Source organism: Heliangelus exortis, chromosome 1, assembly GCF_036169615.1.
Source record: "Heliangelus exortis chromosome 1, bHelExo1.hap1, whole genome shotgun sequence".
In the NCBI taxonomy this organism is placed as follows: domain Eukaryota; kingdom Metazoa; phylum Chordata; class Aves; order Apodiformes; family Trochilidae; genus Heliangelus; species Heliangelus exortis.
This window is the reverse complement of record NC_092422.1, coordinates 194870555-194888821: the sequence shown is the minus strand read 5'-3', so window position 1 is coordinate 194888821 and position 18267 is coordinate 194870555. Positions and strand designations below refer to the sequence as shown.

Genomic DNA, 18267 nt, shown 5'->3' with positions numbered 1-18267 from the left:
CAGAAACAGGCTGAAAGCATCCTGGCCTGGCTGGTAGAAATCCTGAGATGGTTCGTTGTTTGCCCTGCCCAAGGGACCAGTAGCCATGAAGAGATTTGTTATCTGCTGAATCACCCAGCACAGAGGTGGCTCCTGGAATCTCCAGAGCTGGGTGTTGAATTTGGAGGGTGAAATCCCCACTGCTCTTTGCACTGCCTGCTGGGTCTGGTGTCCCTAATGTGTCCCCCCACTTATCCCCAGCCTATACCCCTGGCAAACACACATGTAGGAATTTCACCCTCCTATGGCATCCCCCCTTCCCTCCCACCCTTTCCTTATGTGCTGGTTGAGATGTCACATATGTGAGGTGTCCTGGAGCAGACATCCTGAACTGCTGTGGCACTGGGACAGGCCATAAATATTCATGATTCAGGGAGGCTGCCAATTCTTCATCTACTAGAAGTCAGCATTTGTTGTAAACCTGCTGGAAAACTTGCTGGAAGGCTTAGAGACGTAGTCATGGAATCATTTTGGTTGGAAAAGACCTTTAGTACCAAGTCCAGCCATTAACCTAGCACAAGGTCAAGGCCACCACTAAACCATGTCCCTAAGCACCACATCTACACATCTTTAAATACCTCCAGGGATGGTGATTCAACCACCTCCCTGGGCAGCACATTCCAGTGTTTGATAACCCTTTCAGTGAAGAGGTTTCTTCTCAAATCTAATCTAAACCTTCCCTGGCACAACCTGAAGCCATTTCTCTTTGTCGTGTTGCTTGTTAGCAGGGAGAAGAGACCATCACCCACCTCACTCCAGCCTTCCCAGGTAGTTGTAGAGAGGGAGAAGGTCTCCTCTCAGCCTCCTTTTCTTCAGGCTGAACACCCCCAGGTCCTTCAGCTGCTCCCAGTAACACTTTTTCTCCAGATCTTCCATCAGCTTCATTGCTCTCCTCTGGACTCCCTCCAGCACTTCAATGCCTTTCTTGCAGTGGGGGGCCCAAAACTAAACACACTATCCAAGATATTTGCTGTCTCTTGCACAGAAGAAATGCTGCTCAGCCCTGGAATGATTGGCCAATATCTGCAAGAAAAATGGTCTTGCAGAACCCAAAACTTTCAGAGGCTTTTTCTGACTGACAATGTGAGAAATGCCCCAGCTTCAGGGTCCATCCCATTGCCATCTCTGTGTTTCCAGCCCTAAGGACACGAGGGATGGCATCAGAAGTGAATTCTGACAAGCACAGATTTACACCCACTCTGTGGTCATAAAGATTTTGACAAATGGCACTTTGAACAACCACTGTGTCTATCTCCCAGGCTTCTCTTGAGAAACCATCTTCTCACTGACTCAGCTTCCTCACTGAAAATTCTGTTGTTTCTCTTTTACTTTTACCTTTTAAGTCTCTCATTTTCTGTCCTGTACCCTTGCCTTTTTATTGAGCGTGTTCTTTGAACTATAGAAACCATTTGATATCTTGAAGCCAAGCCTGGCTCATCACTGCCCACACTTCCACCCAGTTCCCAGTGACATGACAGATCCCAGTAGGTTGACAGGACTGAAGGCCATTTCCAATGTCACATTCAACAGTCCTTAAAACATACCATTACCTGGAGGGAGCTATTTTTACCAGACTTTCATGTCCTCCTGCAATTTGATCCTTTTTTTATTCCAGCATCCCCAGATGCTGATGAGGGGAGGTGTTTGCTACCACCCAGACATCAGTACCAGCTAAACCAGTTACGTCTCAAGGAGGTACTGGTGGGAAACTGTGCTACCAGTGAGAGACAGACTGTCCCATTTGCTGCCTTTCCAGGAGTCTGCTGAGCAGATTAACATGGATGGCTTCCAGGATTATATGGTCTGATTGCATCAAGGGATTCCTTGCCAAGCAAACAAATATTGGTGTTACTCAGTCATGTGGACCAATGCCAGAAGCTCCTTCCCTCCCTCTTTCACCATCATTGCTGGCAAGCCAAGCCTGCTTCCCTTCCTCACACTATGACCTTCACCTTCTCTTGCTGATAAATCTACCTCCAGGTGATTTTTTTTTTTTTTTTGTGCTCTCTCTTTGCCTGAACAACATCTTGCCATCATTTGGGAAGAGGCATCCCACTCTCCAGATAGCCTGAGCTGTAAATGGATTCACTGGACTCACACCCATCACCCCAGGCCAGCCTGGAGCACTTTGAAGAAAATCTTGTGCCCTTGTGTACTTCTAATTTTACCTATTCCTTAATACATCTCACAAGTTGAGAGATGCCCATGGACTTACTTCCCTTTCTTTGAGGTCTTCTTCATGTGCTCTGAGAGTATCCTGGGTTTTTTTATTGTTATTTTCTGTTGGTTTTGTACTATGAACTGCTGAGTAATGCATGATGAGCTTGAGATTGATCCAGTGGGACACAAGAAAAGTCATGGTCTCTCTGTCCAAAAGGCAAAATGCTGTTTCTGTCTGTACAGTCTGTGATCTGACACTGGGGGGACCTTTGAATTACACAGAGGGTAACTGTGATCAGCCAGCCCCAAGCTGGGACAGGGTTAGGGTCCTACCACCACCACCTGGCAAAACTAAACCAGAGATGGAAAATGGGCAGAAAAGACACATCCCTTGCTGTCAACGAGGAGCCATGGCTTTCTTCTTTGTCATTTCTGCTCAGTGAATCAGTTCTGCCCAGAACAGAGCTCAATCAACCTGTTTGGGACTCCTGGGAAAGCCCTTGTTGGTTCCTGGTGAAGAAACCCAGCATGGTCAGAATGCAACAAGAGTATTTATGATTATGGCATTGAACTCAATCAAAAAGGGTTGATGGTGTCTCTGGATGATTTGCAGCAGAAATACTTCACCTTGGTGTATAATTCCCTTTTACAGCAGCTTTTCAAAAGGCAAGTCCACTGCCTTGAAATATACTCAGTGACTTCTTGCTTTATAAAGGGGAGTTGATATTATTGCTCTTGAGGGCAGGAAGGGAAAGAATGAGGGAAAAAAAAAAGACATTTTAATACTGAAGTGGATTTTTGTTGTTGTTTTTCCCAAAGAGAGCTCGTGGCAAAAATGATTCGCAAAGATAGAGGGGAGAAGGCCAAATTTCTGGTTTTTTTTTTTTTTTCTGTGCCATTCTGTCTCTGATTTTGACATTTGCTGCTGACTGTAGCTGTGCAGGCTTAGTGTTGCACTTCCAAGCATTTCATTGCAGACTGGAATACCATGAAATGAACCCTTAGTTACTTGTCACAGTCACCAAGAGAGCTTGGGCATTTTCTTTTTGTCTGCTCAGTGAAGTTACAAGTGATAGGACAAGGGGTTGACTTAAGTTGTGCCAAGGAAGGTTTAGATTGGATGTTAGGAAGAATTCCTTCAAAGAAAGGGTTATCAGGCATTGGAACAGGAGTCACCATCCCTGGAAGCATCTGAGAATCATATAGACACAGTGCCTGGGGCTATGGCTTAGTTAAAGACTTGTCAGTGTTAGGTTAAGGGTTGGACTCAATGATTTTGAAGGTCTTTTCCAACCAAGGTAATTCTGTGATCCTTCTGTAAAAAAGCAAGACAGCCAACAAGTAGTGGAGGGAAACTGAGGCATGGAGGAATAAAACAATTTATTTGAGGGTCTCCAGCATGATAAAAGCTACAGAAACAGCACCTGCCTCTTCTGATAGCATCACCTGTCATGTCTTTGCACAGCCCTGCACTGATCTGGCGGGGTAGTTTTTATGTCAGTGTTTCACAGATGTCTGTACAAGGATGGGTGAGCTGAGGTAGCCTACTTGAGTTGATGGGATAAAGGAATTAAATCTTCTTTTGTGCCTTCTCCTCTAAGAGGAACACTATCTTGTTCCAGGCCTTGCAAAGATTTCAGCTTTGTGGGAGGGGGGAAAGAGAGAGGAAAAAGAATGGCAAAAGCCAAACGCAAGCTCAGATAACAAATCTGTTATCCACTGGGTTTAAAAGATGCATAATCATTTAATTACCTTGAAGGAGGTTTTCATCTTCCCCTGCTCAGCCGATTTGCGTGGCCGTGTATTTTCCTTCCTCCCCCAAACAAGCTTTTTATGAGGAGGATTTTCATCTGCTGCCTAAAAAAGGGAAGAGAAGAAAAGATCTCGCACCGAAGTGTTTTATGTCGAGTTGTACGTGCTAATGACAGCAAAGCTCACATAAAAGAAACAACTGCTTCAAATATTAATTTGTCAAAAGCAATAGAAAGCTGTGTGAGCTGCATGCTGGTGAGCAGCTGCTGAGGAGCTGAATTCTGCTCTTCCCAGTGCTTGAAGGAAGAGCTGTACTGGTGGCCTTTTCAGTGGAGTGCACAGATTTAGCCCTGACTGGTCGCTTGTTCTTCTTGGGGATGAGGTTTTTGGTGAGCAGGAGAGAATGAAAGGGTGAAAAAGAAAGCAAGGATTGATAATGACAGCTCATCCTGAACTGACAAGTATCTGGACAATGCCTTTAATAACAAGCTGCAACTTTTAGCCAGCCCTGAAGTGGTCAGGCAGTTGGACTAGATTGTTGTAGGTCCCTTCCAACTGAAATATTCCACTCCATTCTGTTCTATTCTATTCTATTCTATTCTATTCTATTCTATTCTATTCTGTTCTATTCTATTCTATTCTATTCTTTCTATTCTGTTCTATTCTACTCTACCCTACCATATCTTACCCTATGCTACCCTGTCCTATCCTATCCTATCCTATCCTATCCTATCCTATCCTATCCTATCCTATCCTATCCTATCCTATCCCATCCTATCCTAAGTGACAATGCCCCTGTTTCTCCTCATGGAATTTGTTGGAAACTCATCTGTGCTCTTTCCCACCCTTCCAGTGCATCTCAGTCTGGCTCAGGGAGAGCTTTGCCCCAAGACCTCAAAAGGCAGATGGGTTTTCAGGCCCCTCAGATGTTGTGCTTTGCCCTCTTTGCAAGGTGCTGTAGGAAGGCACTGTCCCTCCCTCCCCCCCAGCATGGACCCTGGTGGAAATTCCAGGGTGGCTGCTGGCACTGGGGAGGAGGTACAGGACCCACTGGGTCATTGTGGGCAACTCCTTGCTCCCTTGCATGACCAACCCTGGTGATGCATCTTCAGAGTTGCTGTGGCAACCGCTTGGTTTCTCTCCCACTCTTGTTTACAGCATCCCTTAACCCAGCCAGAGAGGCAGCTGCTGGAGGAAGCATCAGCATGGGGAGGAGAAAAAAAACCCATTTCTGTTCCAATGGGTGTCTCCCTCATTTCTCAGGGACTCTTAATGACAGTTGCAGCAAGGCCAACGCCAGAGCACCAAATCCTTCCCTGGTTGTTGATTATCCACTCACTTCTCCTGGCTCCTGTCAGTCAGGAAGGGGAGGGGGGATGAGGTGTCGTTTCCATGGCAACTGCAGACAACCTGCTGCCTCCAAGTACTGGGAGCAGGCAGGGGGATCAGCAGGAGAGGCAGAGGGCTCAGGAGCATCTCTACATAGGCAGCTGCTCCAGGCAGCACCAACCAACCCAGGCAGATGGGATCTGGAAGAGCAATGCAAGCATTTTGTGGCACCTGCTTTCAAGCAGCATGGGGGTTTGGTGTTTATCATCTATTTAGCTCTCAGAAGTGTTTCCAAGCAGGTGTGATGGAGTCTCAATGGCTTCCTGTTTAGGGGGAGGGGGGAACTTGGAAGGAGGCTGCAGTTGATTGTTTGGATCCAGCCACAGCTTGGGGTTCCTGGTGGTTTGGTATTTCAGGATAAAGTGTTTTACCCTTACAGCCCTTTCCAAGAAGTGGTGATGTATCCTCTAGTGGGTACAGTCTCTTTAGAGTGGATGTTTCAGATAATAATCAGAGGAAATTAAACATCAAAATTGCAGACCAGGCAGCAGAAAGCTTTCCCTGTGATGATGGAGTCCTGTTAGGACATGAAAACACTTCTCAGAGGTAACACCAGGCAGTGTGTGAGGCCACTGGTTTTATTTCAGTGGATTAAAGTTTTATTCCTGGCTCTGAGCTGACTTGGACACATTCACCTTTCTGTGTCCCTCATTCTCTTACACCCCTGTCTGCTTTGGGTGAGCATTTTCTGCTTGTACAGTAAATACTTAGTACCTGGAGCTGTGATCTCAAGTGGGGACTCTTCATAAGAAGTCTTTGAGCACAGACAAACAAATGAGACAATTTGCTGCTGTTTGAAAGTCATACTGACTTGCTCTGAGATGAAGAAAAAAGATGGAAAGCCTGGGTGTGAAGTGGTTCTGTTATTTTGGGTACCCTTTGTCATCTTTGAGACTTTCTACCCCGCAGTCATCCAGATGGCAGGAGAAAAAGTTGGTAGTTTGTTCAGTTTCTGCAGTAACTTTGAGCAGAATTTCTGAATATTATGGTGATGGATCTGCAAGAAATCTGTCCCTGGTGCAAGACAGCTCCATCCTTGTCTCTCCTCCAAACAAATCGTAATGGGAATGAAGAACTGATGGAAAAAGACTTCCCTGAAATCAGTTCATCCTACCTTAATAAACACCTTTTTTTCTTGGAGCTCAGCTCAAAGCCACTCACTGTATGAGCAACTAATCAAGGACCTGTTCATGTAATGTCTAGGAGCAACTCAGGAAGATTAGTTTGAGGGGAGATGTAAGAAGCATATGACACAATCCCTGTTAAATGTTGATTTTACAGTTGGGCTGCTCGTTTTTCTAATGCAAGATTATTTACCCTGCAGGACAGAATGATCTCTGAATGCAACAGGGCAATATTCATCTGTCCCCAGCAACAAAGCCCCCTAGAAATAGCCCTGGCAAGAGGTTTTGATAACCTGGCTCAGTGTCACCCATTGTCATGACTCCAGGGGCTACAGAATTGTATGGCTCTCTGTGTAACTTTGGGTTACAGTTAGGACAAAGTTAGGACTTTGTTAGGACTTCTAGGGTTTGTGTGTGTCAGGGTTTAACACTGCCCTGGCAATTAAACCAATTAACAGATGCTCTCTATTAATCTCTCTCTCTTCCCTGATAAAGAAAGGAGAGAGAATAAGGGAGAGAGACTGATGGGTTGGGAACTAAACTACACAGCTTTAATGGAATAGGAATGAGAAATAGGAAAAATGACTAAATCTATACAAATCTACAGGAAAATTGATCCCAGGTTCCTCCCCCCTTTCCCCCAAGAACTCTCCCATCCCCACTGAGGCTGCAGGGCAGCCCTGGGAAAGTCCAGGCTGGAATCCTGGGCTCAGGAGCAGTTGGGAGCTGGAGGCAGGAACACACAGATTCAGGCTGGGATGGATCAGGAGCAGAGGCAGAGGAAGGGATGGAATCCTCCCAGGATGCTGAAGCAAAGAGGGAGAGGGGAAGAAGGGGAAGCAGGAAGGGCTTTGAGCCTGGTGATCCCTCCAATTTCTCCTGAGGATGAGGTGGATGGGATGGAATCCTCTGTTTGGTCAATTCTGGTCATTTCTCTTGTCTGTTCCTCCCCACAGGAGGGTTTCAGGTGGGACCTCTTGACTGCTTTTCTCCTTTTGGAGGTCAAAATGTTCCTCAGAGCTGAGCAGTGTCCTTGGCTCTGCAGCCCATTCTCCAGCAGTAACTATAACCATGGAGTGGGCTCAGTCCCAGCAGCAGCCACTGACTGAGAAATTTGCTGTGAATTTCAGCAAGTGCAGCTCCTGACAAGAGACTGAGCTGAAAGCAAAAGCACAAGACAGAAAATCCCCTTTATCCTGGCCCAAACCAGGACAGTGTGGCACCCTGCAATTTGAGGGAGGAAAGACAATTCCCTGTTCAGATTAACCCAGGGGGATGCTGTGGTCCTGGAGCAGGAAGATTTTTCTTTGTTCCATGGTAACATCAGCTGCATTCACTGATTTGGGACATGTGAGCTTTTGGGATATGGCCAAGGGGAAACATTCTCAGGATGTTGAAGCTGCAGATCAGAGGTAACACTGGAATGTGTCTTGTTTGGGGCATCTCCAGAAGACTGAGCTCAGCCCCTCCTTCCCTGCCTTGTCTTTGCACATGAGGCCATTTGCTTTGGCTTGGAAATTATCTCAGTTCTGTCACGGATCTCAGTGAGGGAGAGGGTGACAAGATCCATGATATCAGTCTTCCAGCCTTCCCACTGTGGAAGCCAAAGTATTATAACTCTCTGGGCTTCTGTCCTGCTTTCCAAAAAGAAGCAGGATTGGGTCAACGTGGTCCATGCATGCACCTCTCTTCCATCTGTTACTCAGTCTCCTCTGTTGACTGCTGAACCCATGACCATTTTTGGCCATTTTTAGTTGGGCCAAAGCCTGGAGCTCTCAAAAATATCCCATTCCTACTAACTTTGTGTAACTGAGCAGCTCTAGAGGAGAAACAGACTTTCATCCTTCCCTTAGGAATAAAGGAATGAGCTTGGGCTCAGTCCTTGGTAGACACCAGAATTCCCCATGTGAGAGAATTGTCATGGGATTCCCTGTTTCTTCTGAGGGCTTCTTGGCTGGAGAATCTCCTGTACATGTGCAATACCCACTTGTGGACACCAATTTCTAGGGAACAGCTTTACTGGGGAGGAACAAACCCATGTCCTTGGTATCCACATGGATGAGCAGTGAGGGGAAATATTGCAATGCTCTAACTTTGCAGCCTCATTGGGGTGCCATGAATGGATGTCCAGAGCTTGGATATACATCAGAGGTCTTGTGAACTTCATATGGAAGTCCTTATAGAAAGACAGAAGTCCAGCTAGGCAGGAGGGTGCAGATTTTTATAGTAATAATTAGATAAAAAAAGCTCATTACTGCTTTATAAGCTACCTGTGCTCTGCTCCATCTTTTCCATGGCTTTGCACAATCCAGCTTTATTATGTGTGTGATTCTGAAGGGCTGTCCTCCCTCCCCAGGCTTTTCCTTCAACAGATGACAGACTGTCCCTGGAAACACATGCTTCTCTTTCCTCTTGCATATGCACCACCTTCCTCAGTGCACACATCCATATTTCTTCCAATTTCAAAGCTCAGAAAACCCCAAACTGAGACTGTTTGCATGTCTCCAGTAGCCTTTGAGCAGGTGTACCTGGTGACAGGAACCATCTACTATTTTTGTCACTTGTCCCCTCCCTTCACCCAGTGACCAGAAGGCTCCTGCTCTCCGGATCATTACTTTTCCTTCTGAGCATGTGTCAAAGCAGCAAAGAGTTGAAATCAAGCTCACATTGTGTCTCTATTTAAAAAGGATAAATGTGGTGCTTGGATAATTATGGCAGCCTGACCTTGATCTTCGTGAAATAATGCAGCAGCTGAGAAAGACTCTATTAATAAAGAATTAAAGGAGGGTAAAATCATTAATGCTGGTCAGAAGAGATGAGTGGACTGACTTCAGAAGCAGAAGAGTCCTAGGTTGGAATCAGACCTGGGGCATTTCCCAGCACTGTCTGGTGGCCTTGGGGGAGTCACTTTGCTCTGGATCAATGGGAATCAGGAGTGAGCCATGTGAGAGGAGGTCAAATATTTTCAGTTCACTTCTGCTTTTCGAGCATCCACTCTCTGCCTTGCTGTTGAACCTTCTGAAGCCAGGGACTCAAGAGGCAATGGCAGCTGAGTGAATGATCTCCTATTGATCTTTTGGGCTCCTTCCTTCCACCAGTGCTATCTGTGCACCAACCTCTGCAAACCACCATAGAGCTGTGTAGCTGCCAGAGGGCACAGAGCTTAAACAGGGCCACATCTCTTCCACAGCCTGAGCACCAGCATCCAGCACAACCACCTTTTCCCCAGGCCCCACTTGCAATATCTGACAGAAGAGTGTTTGCTCCTGAGTGCATGGAAGACTTCACTAAAAAGGAGCCATCAGAAGTGACAACCATGCAAGGACTCAATTATTCCTTTGTCGTCTCTGCAGATGTTTACTCTTCCCATAAATCCTGGTTGCTTTCTCCTCATCTGCTGCCTTTAAAGTTCTGGGCATTTTCTTCATGTCTTACTACTTTTGCTGTGCCAATATATAAGCACACCATCAATCAAGCTAACGACACTGTAAACTTAGGAAGTGCAGATAAAATATATGGTGCATTAAAAAATTCTTTGACCGGGTGAGCTTTTTTGTAGCTGGTTTGATTGCTGCTGGTGCTGATGTAAATTTGGGGGGAAGTATATCCAGGAATTTATGGAGCTTGGAATCCTGCCTACAAAGCAATGACCTGATTCCACTTTATAACCTAATAACGTTCCCCGGCACTGTTGGTGTAAATTTTAAATATAATTTTATGAGGCTGAGAATTAGTGGTGTAATAATGTAAACACAACGTGGACTGTAACTCACCCCTTCCCCTCCCTCCTTGGAAATGCCAAGCTCGTTGCTCCTTCTTTTTCAAGATTATCCTGGGGCTTGGAAGTCGTGCAAGGGTTTAAAAGTGATTCATGGAAGGAACCGGCTTGTCAGCCCTGAAGCCCAAAGCTCTGTTAGAGCAGCACAGGGTAGCTGCTAAGCAGCCATCTGATTTTGCTCAGCTGGTGTCACAGCCCTGACCCAGGGTGATGGTGCTGAGGTGTGAGAGAGAAGTTCAGGACACGTATTCCAGGCAGTCCCTGCTGCCTCTCATCTGCCAACTTGTTCTTTTCCTGCTTCTTATCCAAGAAATCTGATTCCTCTAAAGTCAAAGCCTGTTTTTCCTCTCTCTCTCTCTCTCTTTTTTTTTTTTATTTTTTTTATTTCTTTCCCTCTTCCTTTCCTTTTCTGTCTTTCCCTGTTTAATTTTTCTCTTGTTTTTTTGTTTGTTTATTTTTTCCTTTTTTTGTTTTGATTTATTTATTTTTTTAAAATCTAATCTAATTTACAGAGCATTCACATGATGTGGTCTAAATACCTTTCTAAAAACTCACTCCTTGTCTCTCAGATTTTACCCTCTTGACCTGATTACAGCACAGAGCAGAACAGTGAGAAAGCCATAGGGAACAGAGGGAAAATGGTCCATGGCAGTTCAGCAGAGCAGATTAACAAGAGATGTGTTTTATTTGCATAACCTGGGAGTAAATAACAAACTGAGCATCATTTCTTTTGGGACTCTGAAGGGCTCCAGTGAGTAAGTTGTGGTCCCCACTTAGTTTCATTTTTTAATCATGTTCCTTCTGGACAAGATGGCTTGGGTGAGACACAAAGATGGGAAGTTGAAAAGGAAATCTTTTAAAAAACCCTGAAGCTGAGGATTAAGAAATGGAGTTTGGTGTCAGGAGCTGGATGCTTGGACATGAGTAGTGGAGGACTTGGTGGTGGTGGCTACGTCAGGTCCTAAATGGAGAGGAAGTTCCTCTTCTGGGAAAGAAAGGGTGAGAACCCATTGCCAAGAATGGAATTTATCTTGCCAAACATTCCTACCATGAAGCCATCAACAGGTGAGCTCTGGTTTCTTTCTTTAGAAAGTGAAGAGCCAGTAAATGCTACCAGGGAGCAACATGAAGGAAAAGCAGGAGAGATTCCCTCACCTGAGTGCTCTGGATGACAAGGGTGACACAGGGGAAGAGAAGGGAACTGGGATGCCCATATAAGATGGAATCTGTTGATAGGGGGATGGATCATTGTACTAAATCCTCAGGGTTGCTCTACCTGTTCCCATATAGGAAATAGATGAGATGCTTTGATGGGACTGGGGCTCATGATCCTGGCCAGAAAGAGACACAGTGTGGAACTGTATGACATAAGGTTTGGAGAAACCCTATGCAATATCACAAGACAGGGAAAGATCCCTACAATTTTCATCTTGGAGAAGAGCAAGCTCTGGGAAGACCTTAGAGGAACTTCCAGTACCTGAAGGTGCTCCAGGAAAGCTGGGGAGGGACTTTGGACAAGCATGTGGAGTGACAGGAGGAGGATCCACTGTTTCATGCTGCAAGAGGGCAGATTTAGATTAGCTCTTAGGAAGAAATTCTTTGCTGTGAGGGTGGTGAGACCCTGACCCAATCTGTGGTTGCCCCATCCCTTGTTCAAGGCCAAGTTGGAGATGATTTTGACCAACCTGGGCTGGTGGGAGGTGTCCCTGCCCATGCAGGGGGTTGGAACAAGATGCCCTTTAAGGTCCCCTCCGACCAAAACCATCGTGTGATTTTGGGATTCTAAGATCTCTAGGAGAGGATGGTAACCCAGTCACTGAGTTATCTCTCAGTCAGTCTCCAACTTTAACTGGAAAGTAGCATGGGGAAATCTCCACGAATCATAAGTGTATATGTATGAAAGATCATAAAGGAACCAAACTAATTAGTCCAGGGCTAAGACCACATTTCCTCAGAGAGGTTTAATCACCCTCCTCAGCAGAATTCTCGTGGTGGCCCTCAGTGGTGTTTCACTCAGGTTTTGCTGTGATGAGGGCCATAACACACGTGAGAGAAAATGAAAGCATGGGATCTCATATTTCTGAGACTTCATTATTTCTGCAAGCCATAGCAAAACACATTTGCAGGCATTCTACAAGGAGTTATAAATAAGGGAAATTAAACTACCATCGACCCAAGGAGAGCAGCCCATCTCATGATGTGTTTGCACTACAAAAGCTCTCTGGCTTGATAACTGGTGATTTGAGGTGTGCATTGCTGCTGATACACATTATTGGCAAAAGTGGAGGATATTATTTAAAGAGACTGACTCATCTGAAAGCATTTAAGGAACAGAATGAAAAAATATATGTAAAAATACATAAAACAAATACATAAAACAAATCAACAAGAATCTGCTTTCAAATGTGTTGCTCTAGTAGGGATTAAACTCGATTTTAGCTCTTCTGGAATCTGAACCAGCTCCCATTAAGGTCAGGGGAAAGGCTTAATTTATTATGTACCAAAGAGAAAAGGGGTGGGGTTGGGTCCTTTCTTGGGATGGTTTTTGGCAGTGGATGTTTTTCTCTCCCCTACATCATGTGAACACTGTGCTCTTCCAACCTGGGTGATGTCCATTGCAGAGGAAAGGTGAAGAGAAACTTTATTTGCTGCAAGAAGTCCAAGATTTTTTAAGGAGCCTTCTACTTGGGTCCTGCAGCAGGGCCTGCTCTGAGCAGGTTGATATTTGTGGGTTTTACCCTCAAAAAACATAAACCTGAGCAAGCACCCAAGGTTGAGTGGCTGGGTTTTGACACAGGCCGCAAAATGAATGCAAAGCTTGAATTTGAACCCAAAACCCAGCCCAAGCTCTGAGGTTTTCTGCAGTGCATCACCCAATGAAATTGCCTTTTCCCCTCCCTCTTTCAATTAGAAAGGACATGAGGTCAATCAGATAAAGCCACATTGGGAGGATTTCCTCTTTATGGCGCTTGCCTCTTCAATTATCTATAATGAACTTCCTCACAGCACTGCAAAGCTTTTTATATGCAAACGAATCCTGTTTTGGGGCTGGTGCAATCATGGCTTGTTAATGAACTTGAAACAAGTGTTATCAGAAAGGTTACAGCACCAGTGGTGGGGGAGGACAGGATAAAGCTAGAGAAGAAAGACCAGGCTGCAGAGCTGGGATTGGCCTGCAGGTAACATCGTGGACTATCTCCAGCCCCCATCCTCCAGTCCCCTTCAGAGGCTTTTGTGTTTGCCAGACATCAAGCAAAATGCCCACTCTTGGGAAAAGGCTGCTCAGGAGCAGATAGGGCCTTCCCATCCTCCTGTCCTACTGATTCACTCTGCCAGCACATCTCTTTCTCAACTCCTGTAGCTGGGGAGGAAAAAAAAAAAAGAAGAAAATGTTGCCAAGGTCTTTTCTTATTCTAGGAGAGAGGCTGAGAAGTGATTCAGAAGGTTCAGGACATGTTGGGGAGGTGAAGGAGAGGGTTCAGGGGGTGTTGAAGCCATGCAGTTCAAAATTATTTTTCCACATGGTATCTCCTGGTGTGATCAGAAGTGGAAACCTTCACTCACATTTTAATGTAGCCTAGACCACCACCTTCTAATGCCTTCTGGGTTTTTATAGATTTAAGTCACCCAGGCTTAAATTATTCCTCACTTTCTCAAGCTGAATATCTTCTTACTGCTGCTCAACAACTGAATGTTGGTGTGCTTGATAGGGTCGGACCACTGATAGGGTTGAAAAGACTTTTTAAACTGTCAGACCTTGCCCTTTTGTCGAGATGAACACTTTTATGGCACTTCACCCACTGAGTTTCTGCATTAGGAGTTAGAGTCCATCATCATCCAGGGCAGGACGACAGCAAGAGCAGGGTGTTGGAACACAACGTAGCTTCTCAATTGCTCTTGAGGGTCAGACAGCTTCTTTCCATATTTTCTCTGCATGGTGGGGCATTAGGAAACTTCCACTGCTCACATCCTCAGCTTTCTGTACCTCCTCACCCATGTCTCCTTGCTGAAGTGCTGCTCAGCACCAAAATCTCCAAGACTGCAGAGAATCGAGGTGGTAAAACACATCTAATCCTTACACCAACCAGCCAGCTTCACTTCATAGCCTGTAAAGCCTCAATTCTTGGTTGTACATGGAAGACTTTGGGCCTGATTAGCCCCCAAAAAATTGCCACCAGACCCAAGAAGGTTCCCCTCCATCCAGCTCCAACAACAAAGCTCCAAAAACAAAACCAGAAAATAACAAAAATAGAAAAATATTGTCATCTTTGGTATATGTGTTCTCCCTTCTGTGTTCTACAAAAGCTTAGGCTTTTGTAGCCGTGTGCTTGGCTCTCCTGGGTCTGATGTTAAGCTGGGCAAACCCAGCTGAAGTCCATCAGGAACTGTCAAGTATTTACATCATTTAGCATCACCCTAGAAGTACAGATAATAAATGAAGTTGTCCCCAAGGATTCTTCATTCTGCACCCCCACTGGGACACAAGGACTTTATCTGGGGACTGAGGAAAGTTTCTGCACTTCACTGCAGTGACACATTTGGTGGTGACTGGGTTTCCTTCCTGCCTCTGGCCATGGATTGTCTCACACTCATGGTGTGATGATTGATGGCTCTTGTAATTCTATTCCTGGTTGGTGCAACTGCAGATGTTACACGTCTAATCCATTTCTTTATCTTCTTAAGCTATTTGCTTCAGTAAGATGCTCCCACCATCTGCTCTAAAAGGCTCCCAGGCTCTCATAAGTCATAAATTCCACTTTTGAGTCTTTCAGTTCCTTTCCTTCCCCTCCAGCCCTGGATCAACTCTTTCCCTCCTGCCATCAGATTAAGCTTTCACCTCTTTATGTAAATTCACTCTCTCTGCTTGTACCAACTGGACCTTTAACCTTGGGCAGGACAGGATGAAGGACAAGCAAGATGCCCAGAGAGGTTGTAGAGACTTTCCAAACCTACCTGGATGTGTCCCTGTGTGGACTGCCCTGGGGGATCCTTCTGTGGCAGGGGGTTGGACTCGATGGTCTGTAGAGGTCCCTTCCAACCCCTGACATTCTCTGATTCAAAGTGGTTTTGCCCACTGGGTTGGAGGTGGCAGCTGCACGATCACCAAACCATGATGCTCTACAGAGAGCAGGCAGTGTGCCAGATAGAGTAAAGAGAAAAAAAAGCAAGAGTGGACAGGATTTCCCTATGCCTTCTAGGAGCTGAAAAGCCTTAGAAGAGGGGGCAGCCAGGAGCTGACACTTCTGTGCATCTGGCACCCTTATGTTTTGTAGCTTTGTGCAGTGGTTGTATTAGGGTTCCCGTTTTGTCTTAAAGAACCTTGGAACAGACAGGCAAGCACTGCAGGAATTTCCTAAAGAGTTGATAAAAACAGAGTTGAGAGCTTCCTAGAGTACATGAATTTGACAGCTTGTGGCTGTCTGATTGTCCTAGGAGACAGAAATGCAGTGATGCTCTCACTAAATCTGGGCAAATTAATGAGACTTTGATTACAGCTTCAGGCAATCCCAGCTTTGGGTGCCCAGATCTCTACCTGTACAAGGGACCCTACTGGGAGATACTGGATTAGCACCATCCCCCTAGCATGGTTCCTTTGATGAAAGGGTGGCAAACCTTTCCAAGGGATCTCCATGCACTGTGGAGCCAGAGGTTTCTTTGGAGATGGATCCAACTGTAATAAATATTCTGTCCCCTTCTAAGCCAAAACAAACTCTTTTTTTTTTTTTAGCAGCTCAGACTCTGTAGTTCACAACGTGTCTTGCTGGAGCTTTGCCCTTTGTACAATGGTGGGTTGGGAAGACAAGGAATTCTGCTCAGATTTTTGCTTTGTTCCCTGCTCATGTCATGGCATTGAGACCAGGATTAGTCCCTGGATGGGACATGATTCTTTCCCACTACCTGATTAACAGAGCAGGTATTCAAAAGCACCAGAGAAAGCTTCCTTGGGTCCTGAGGGTTGAAGGTCTGCAGTGTGATAGGAAGGGATGGTCTGTAAAAGAAATTAGAGAATCATAGAATAGTAAGGGTTGGACCTCTGAGCATCATCTAATCCAACTCCCCTGCTACAGCAGGATCCTTCCTCACCTGTTTATCTGAAGCTCAATGATAATGCTCTTTGAATGCTCTTTTAACAGGCTGAGCCCCAGGGAGATGCAGAAGCTTTTTAATTGGCTGAAGTGTGGAGTGAAAAGGTTGAGGAGCATCAGAGGACTCCACCTGGGGCTGGGAACCCCATGTGCTGATTTAACCTGTGATCTCCTTTCCCTCCAGGACTGTCCCCAGCTGCTGCAGGCAGAGAAGATCCTGGTGCCAGTGGAAGTGATCAAACCCATCACACTGAAGGCCAAGAACCTGCCCCAACCACAATCAGGCCAGAGAGGCTACGAGTGCATCTTGAACATCCAGGGCAACGAGCAGAGGGTCCCTGCCTTGAGGTTCAACAGCTCCAGTGTGCAGTGCCAGAACACTTCGGTGAGTTCTTCATGCTTAGGATTAGTGAAAAGAGCAGTGATGAGCAGGAGTCAGACCTGAAGTCATCACTGCAGCCCTGTCCCAATGGGATCAAGGTTGTGTTGCATCCCTTCTTCCCTTATTGCCCCCTCAATTCCAGTTGCAGTCAAGGAGAGGCTGGTTGGCAGCTTGCAACCTGTCCTTTTTACTCCTTAAGCTGGCTGAAGTCACCACACAGGAGTTGTTTCTGTCCTTGGATCCCAACATTTGGCCATGCTGGAGCACCTTGGCCATGACCCACTGGGATTATCAGCTTACCCTGCCCATAGCCACAATGTGCCATATCCATTTCAACCACATTTTCAACCACTGGAAGAGACTGCCCAGGGGGGTGCTTGCATCACCATCCCTTGAGGTGTTTAAAAGATGTGTGGATAGGGTGCTTAGGAATATGGTTTAGTGCCAGAACAGTGGAGTTAGGTTGGATTTGATGCATTCCTGTGGGATCTGCCCTGGGTGATCCTTCTTTGGCAGGGATGATCTCTAGAGGTCCCTTCCAACCCTTAACATTCCATGATTCTGTGGTTCTATGATGTAAAGAGTGTGATAGATGCCAGCATGTCATGGGTTCAAAGAAACTTGAGAAGCTGAAGGCTTGAGTCCAGCTTTCCTTTGCCTCTTTTTCCCCACCTGCAGTGTAGGATGAGTATCCCACCTTCCAGGATGTCCCAGGGGTGTCACCTCAGCAATGCCACTCCTGGGGTCAACACTGCAAGCTGCCAGGAGCCATGTACAGTGATGATCTGGCACTGCTTCTTCTGAGATTCATGAGATTCACATCTCCCAGATAATGCCTTTGAGTCATTCTCATTCCTACTGCTCCAAGATGATTTATTAGTCAAAGAGCTAATTACAGGCACTTCACTGCAGCTCTGCCACTCCACGCAGGGCAGTGCTTGTTAGAATCCATCACAACAGATTCTGCTGCATTAAGCTGAAGATTACAGCAGTTCTCACATTTTAGAATCTGTTTCAAACAAGGAAATTCTCAATGACAAGCTCATTGTTCCTTTGTCCCCATTCCTCCCCTGATTCTCATTATTGGATTGGATCCGTGAGCATCCAGGTTGGAGGTTCAAGTGAAGAAGGCATTGCAATCTTTAATAAAAACAAAAACAACCCCCAAATTCTTTTACAACAGTGAAAATCTGCAGCTAAATAAAATTATATGGACCTTGGCAGAAAGTATATGTATCTCCAAAAATCTTAGGAGGGAAGGCAGCATCCTCTCTTTAGAGTCAAAAATTCTCTGGCAAGAATAGAATCATTGAATCACAGAATGGTTTGAGTTGGAAGTAACCTTAAAGATAACCCAGTTCCAACCCTCATGCATGGGCAGGGACACCTCCCACCAGCCCAGGTTGTTCCAAGCCCCATCCAACCTGACCTGAGACATTTCCAGGGATGGGGCAGCCACAACTTCCTTGGACAACCTGTGCCAGGGTCTCACCTCCCTCCCAGCAAAGAATTTCCTAATATCTCATCTAAATCTCCCCTCTTCAAGTTTGAAACCAT

The 18267-nt window shown here is 45.7% G+C and overlaps 1 protein-coding gene across 2 annotated transcripts in view; it reads left to right on the top strand.

The window, feature by feature from the left end:
* Positions 1-18267, top strand: part of PLXNA4 (plexin A4) — a 504022-nt gene that overhangs the window by 393896 nt on the left and 91859 nt on the right. For both annotated transcript variants that reach the window (XM_071734217.1, XM_071734218.1), the window contains exon 10: positions 16513-16713. In XM_071734217.1, coding sequence (XP_071590318.1) covers positions 16513-16713 — 201 coding nt within the window. The remainder of the gene's footprint in view (positions 1-16512; positions 16714-18267) is intronic.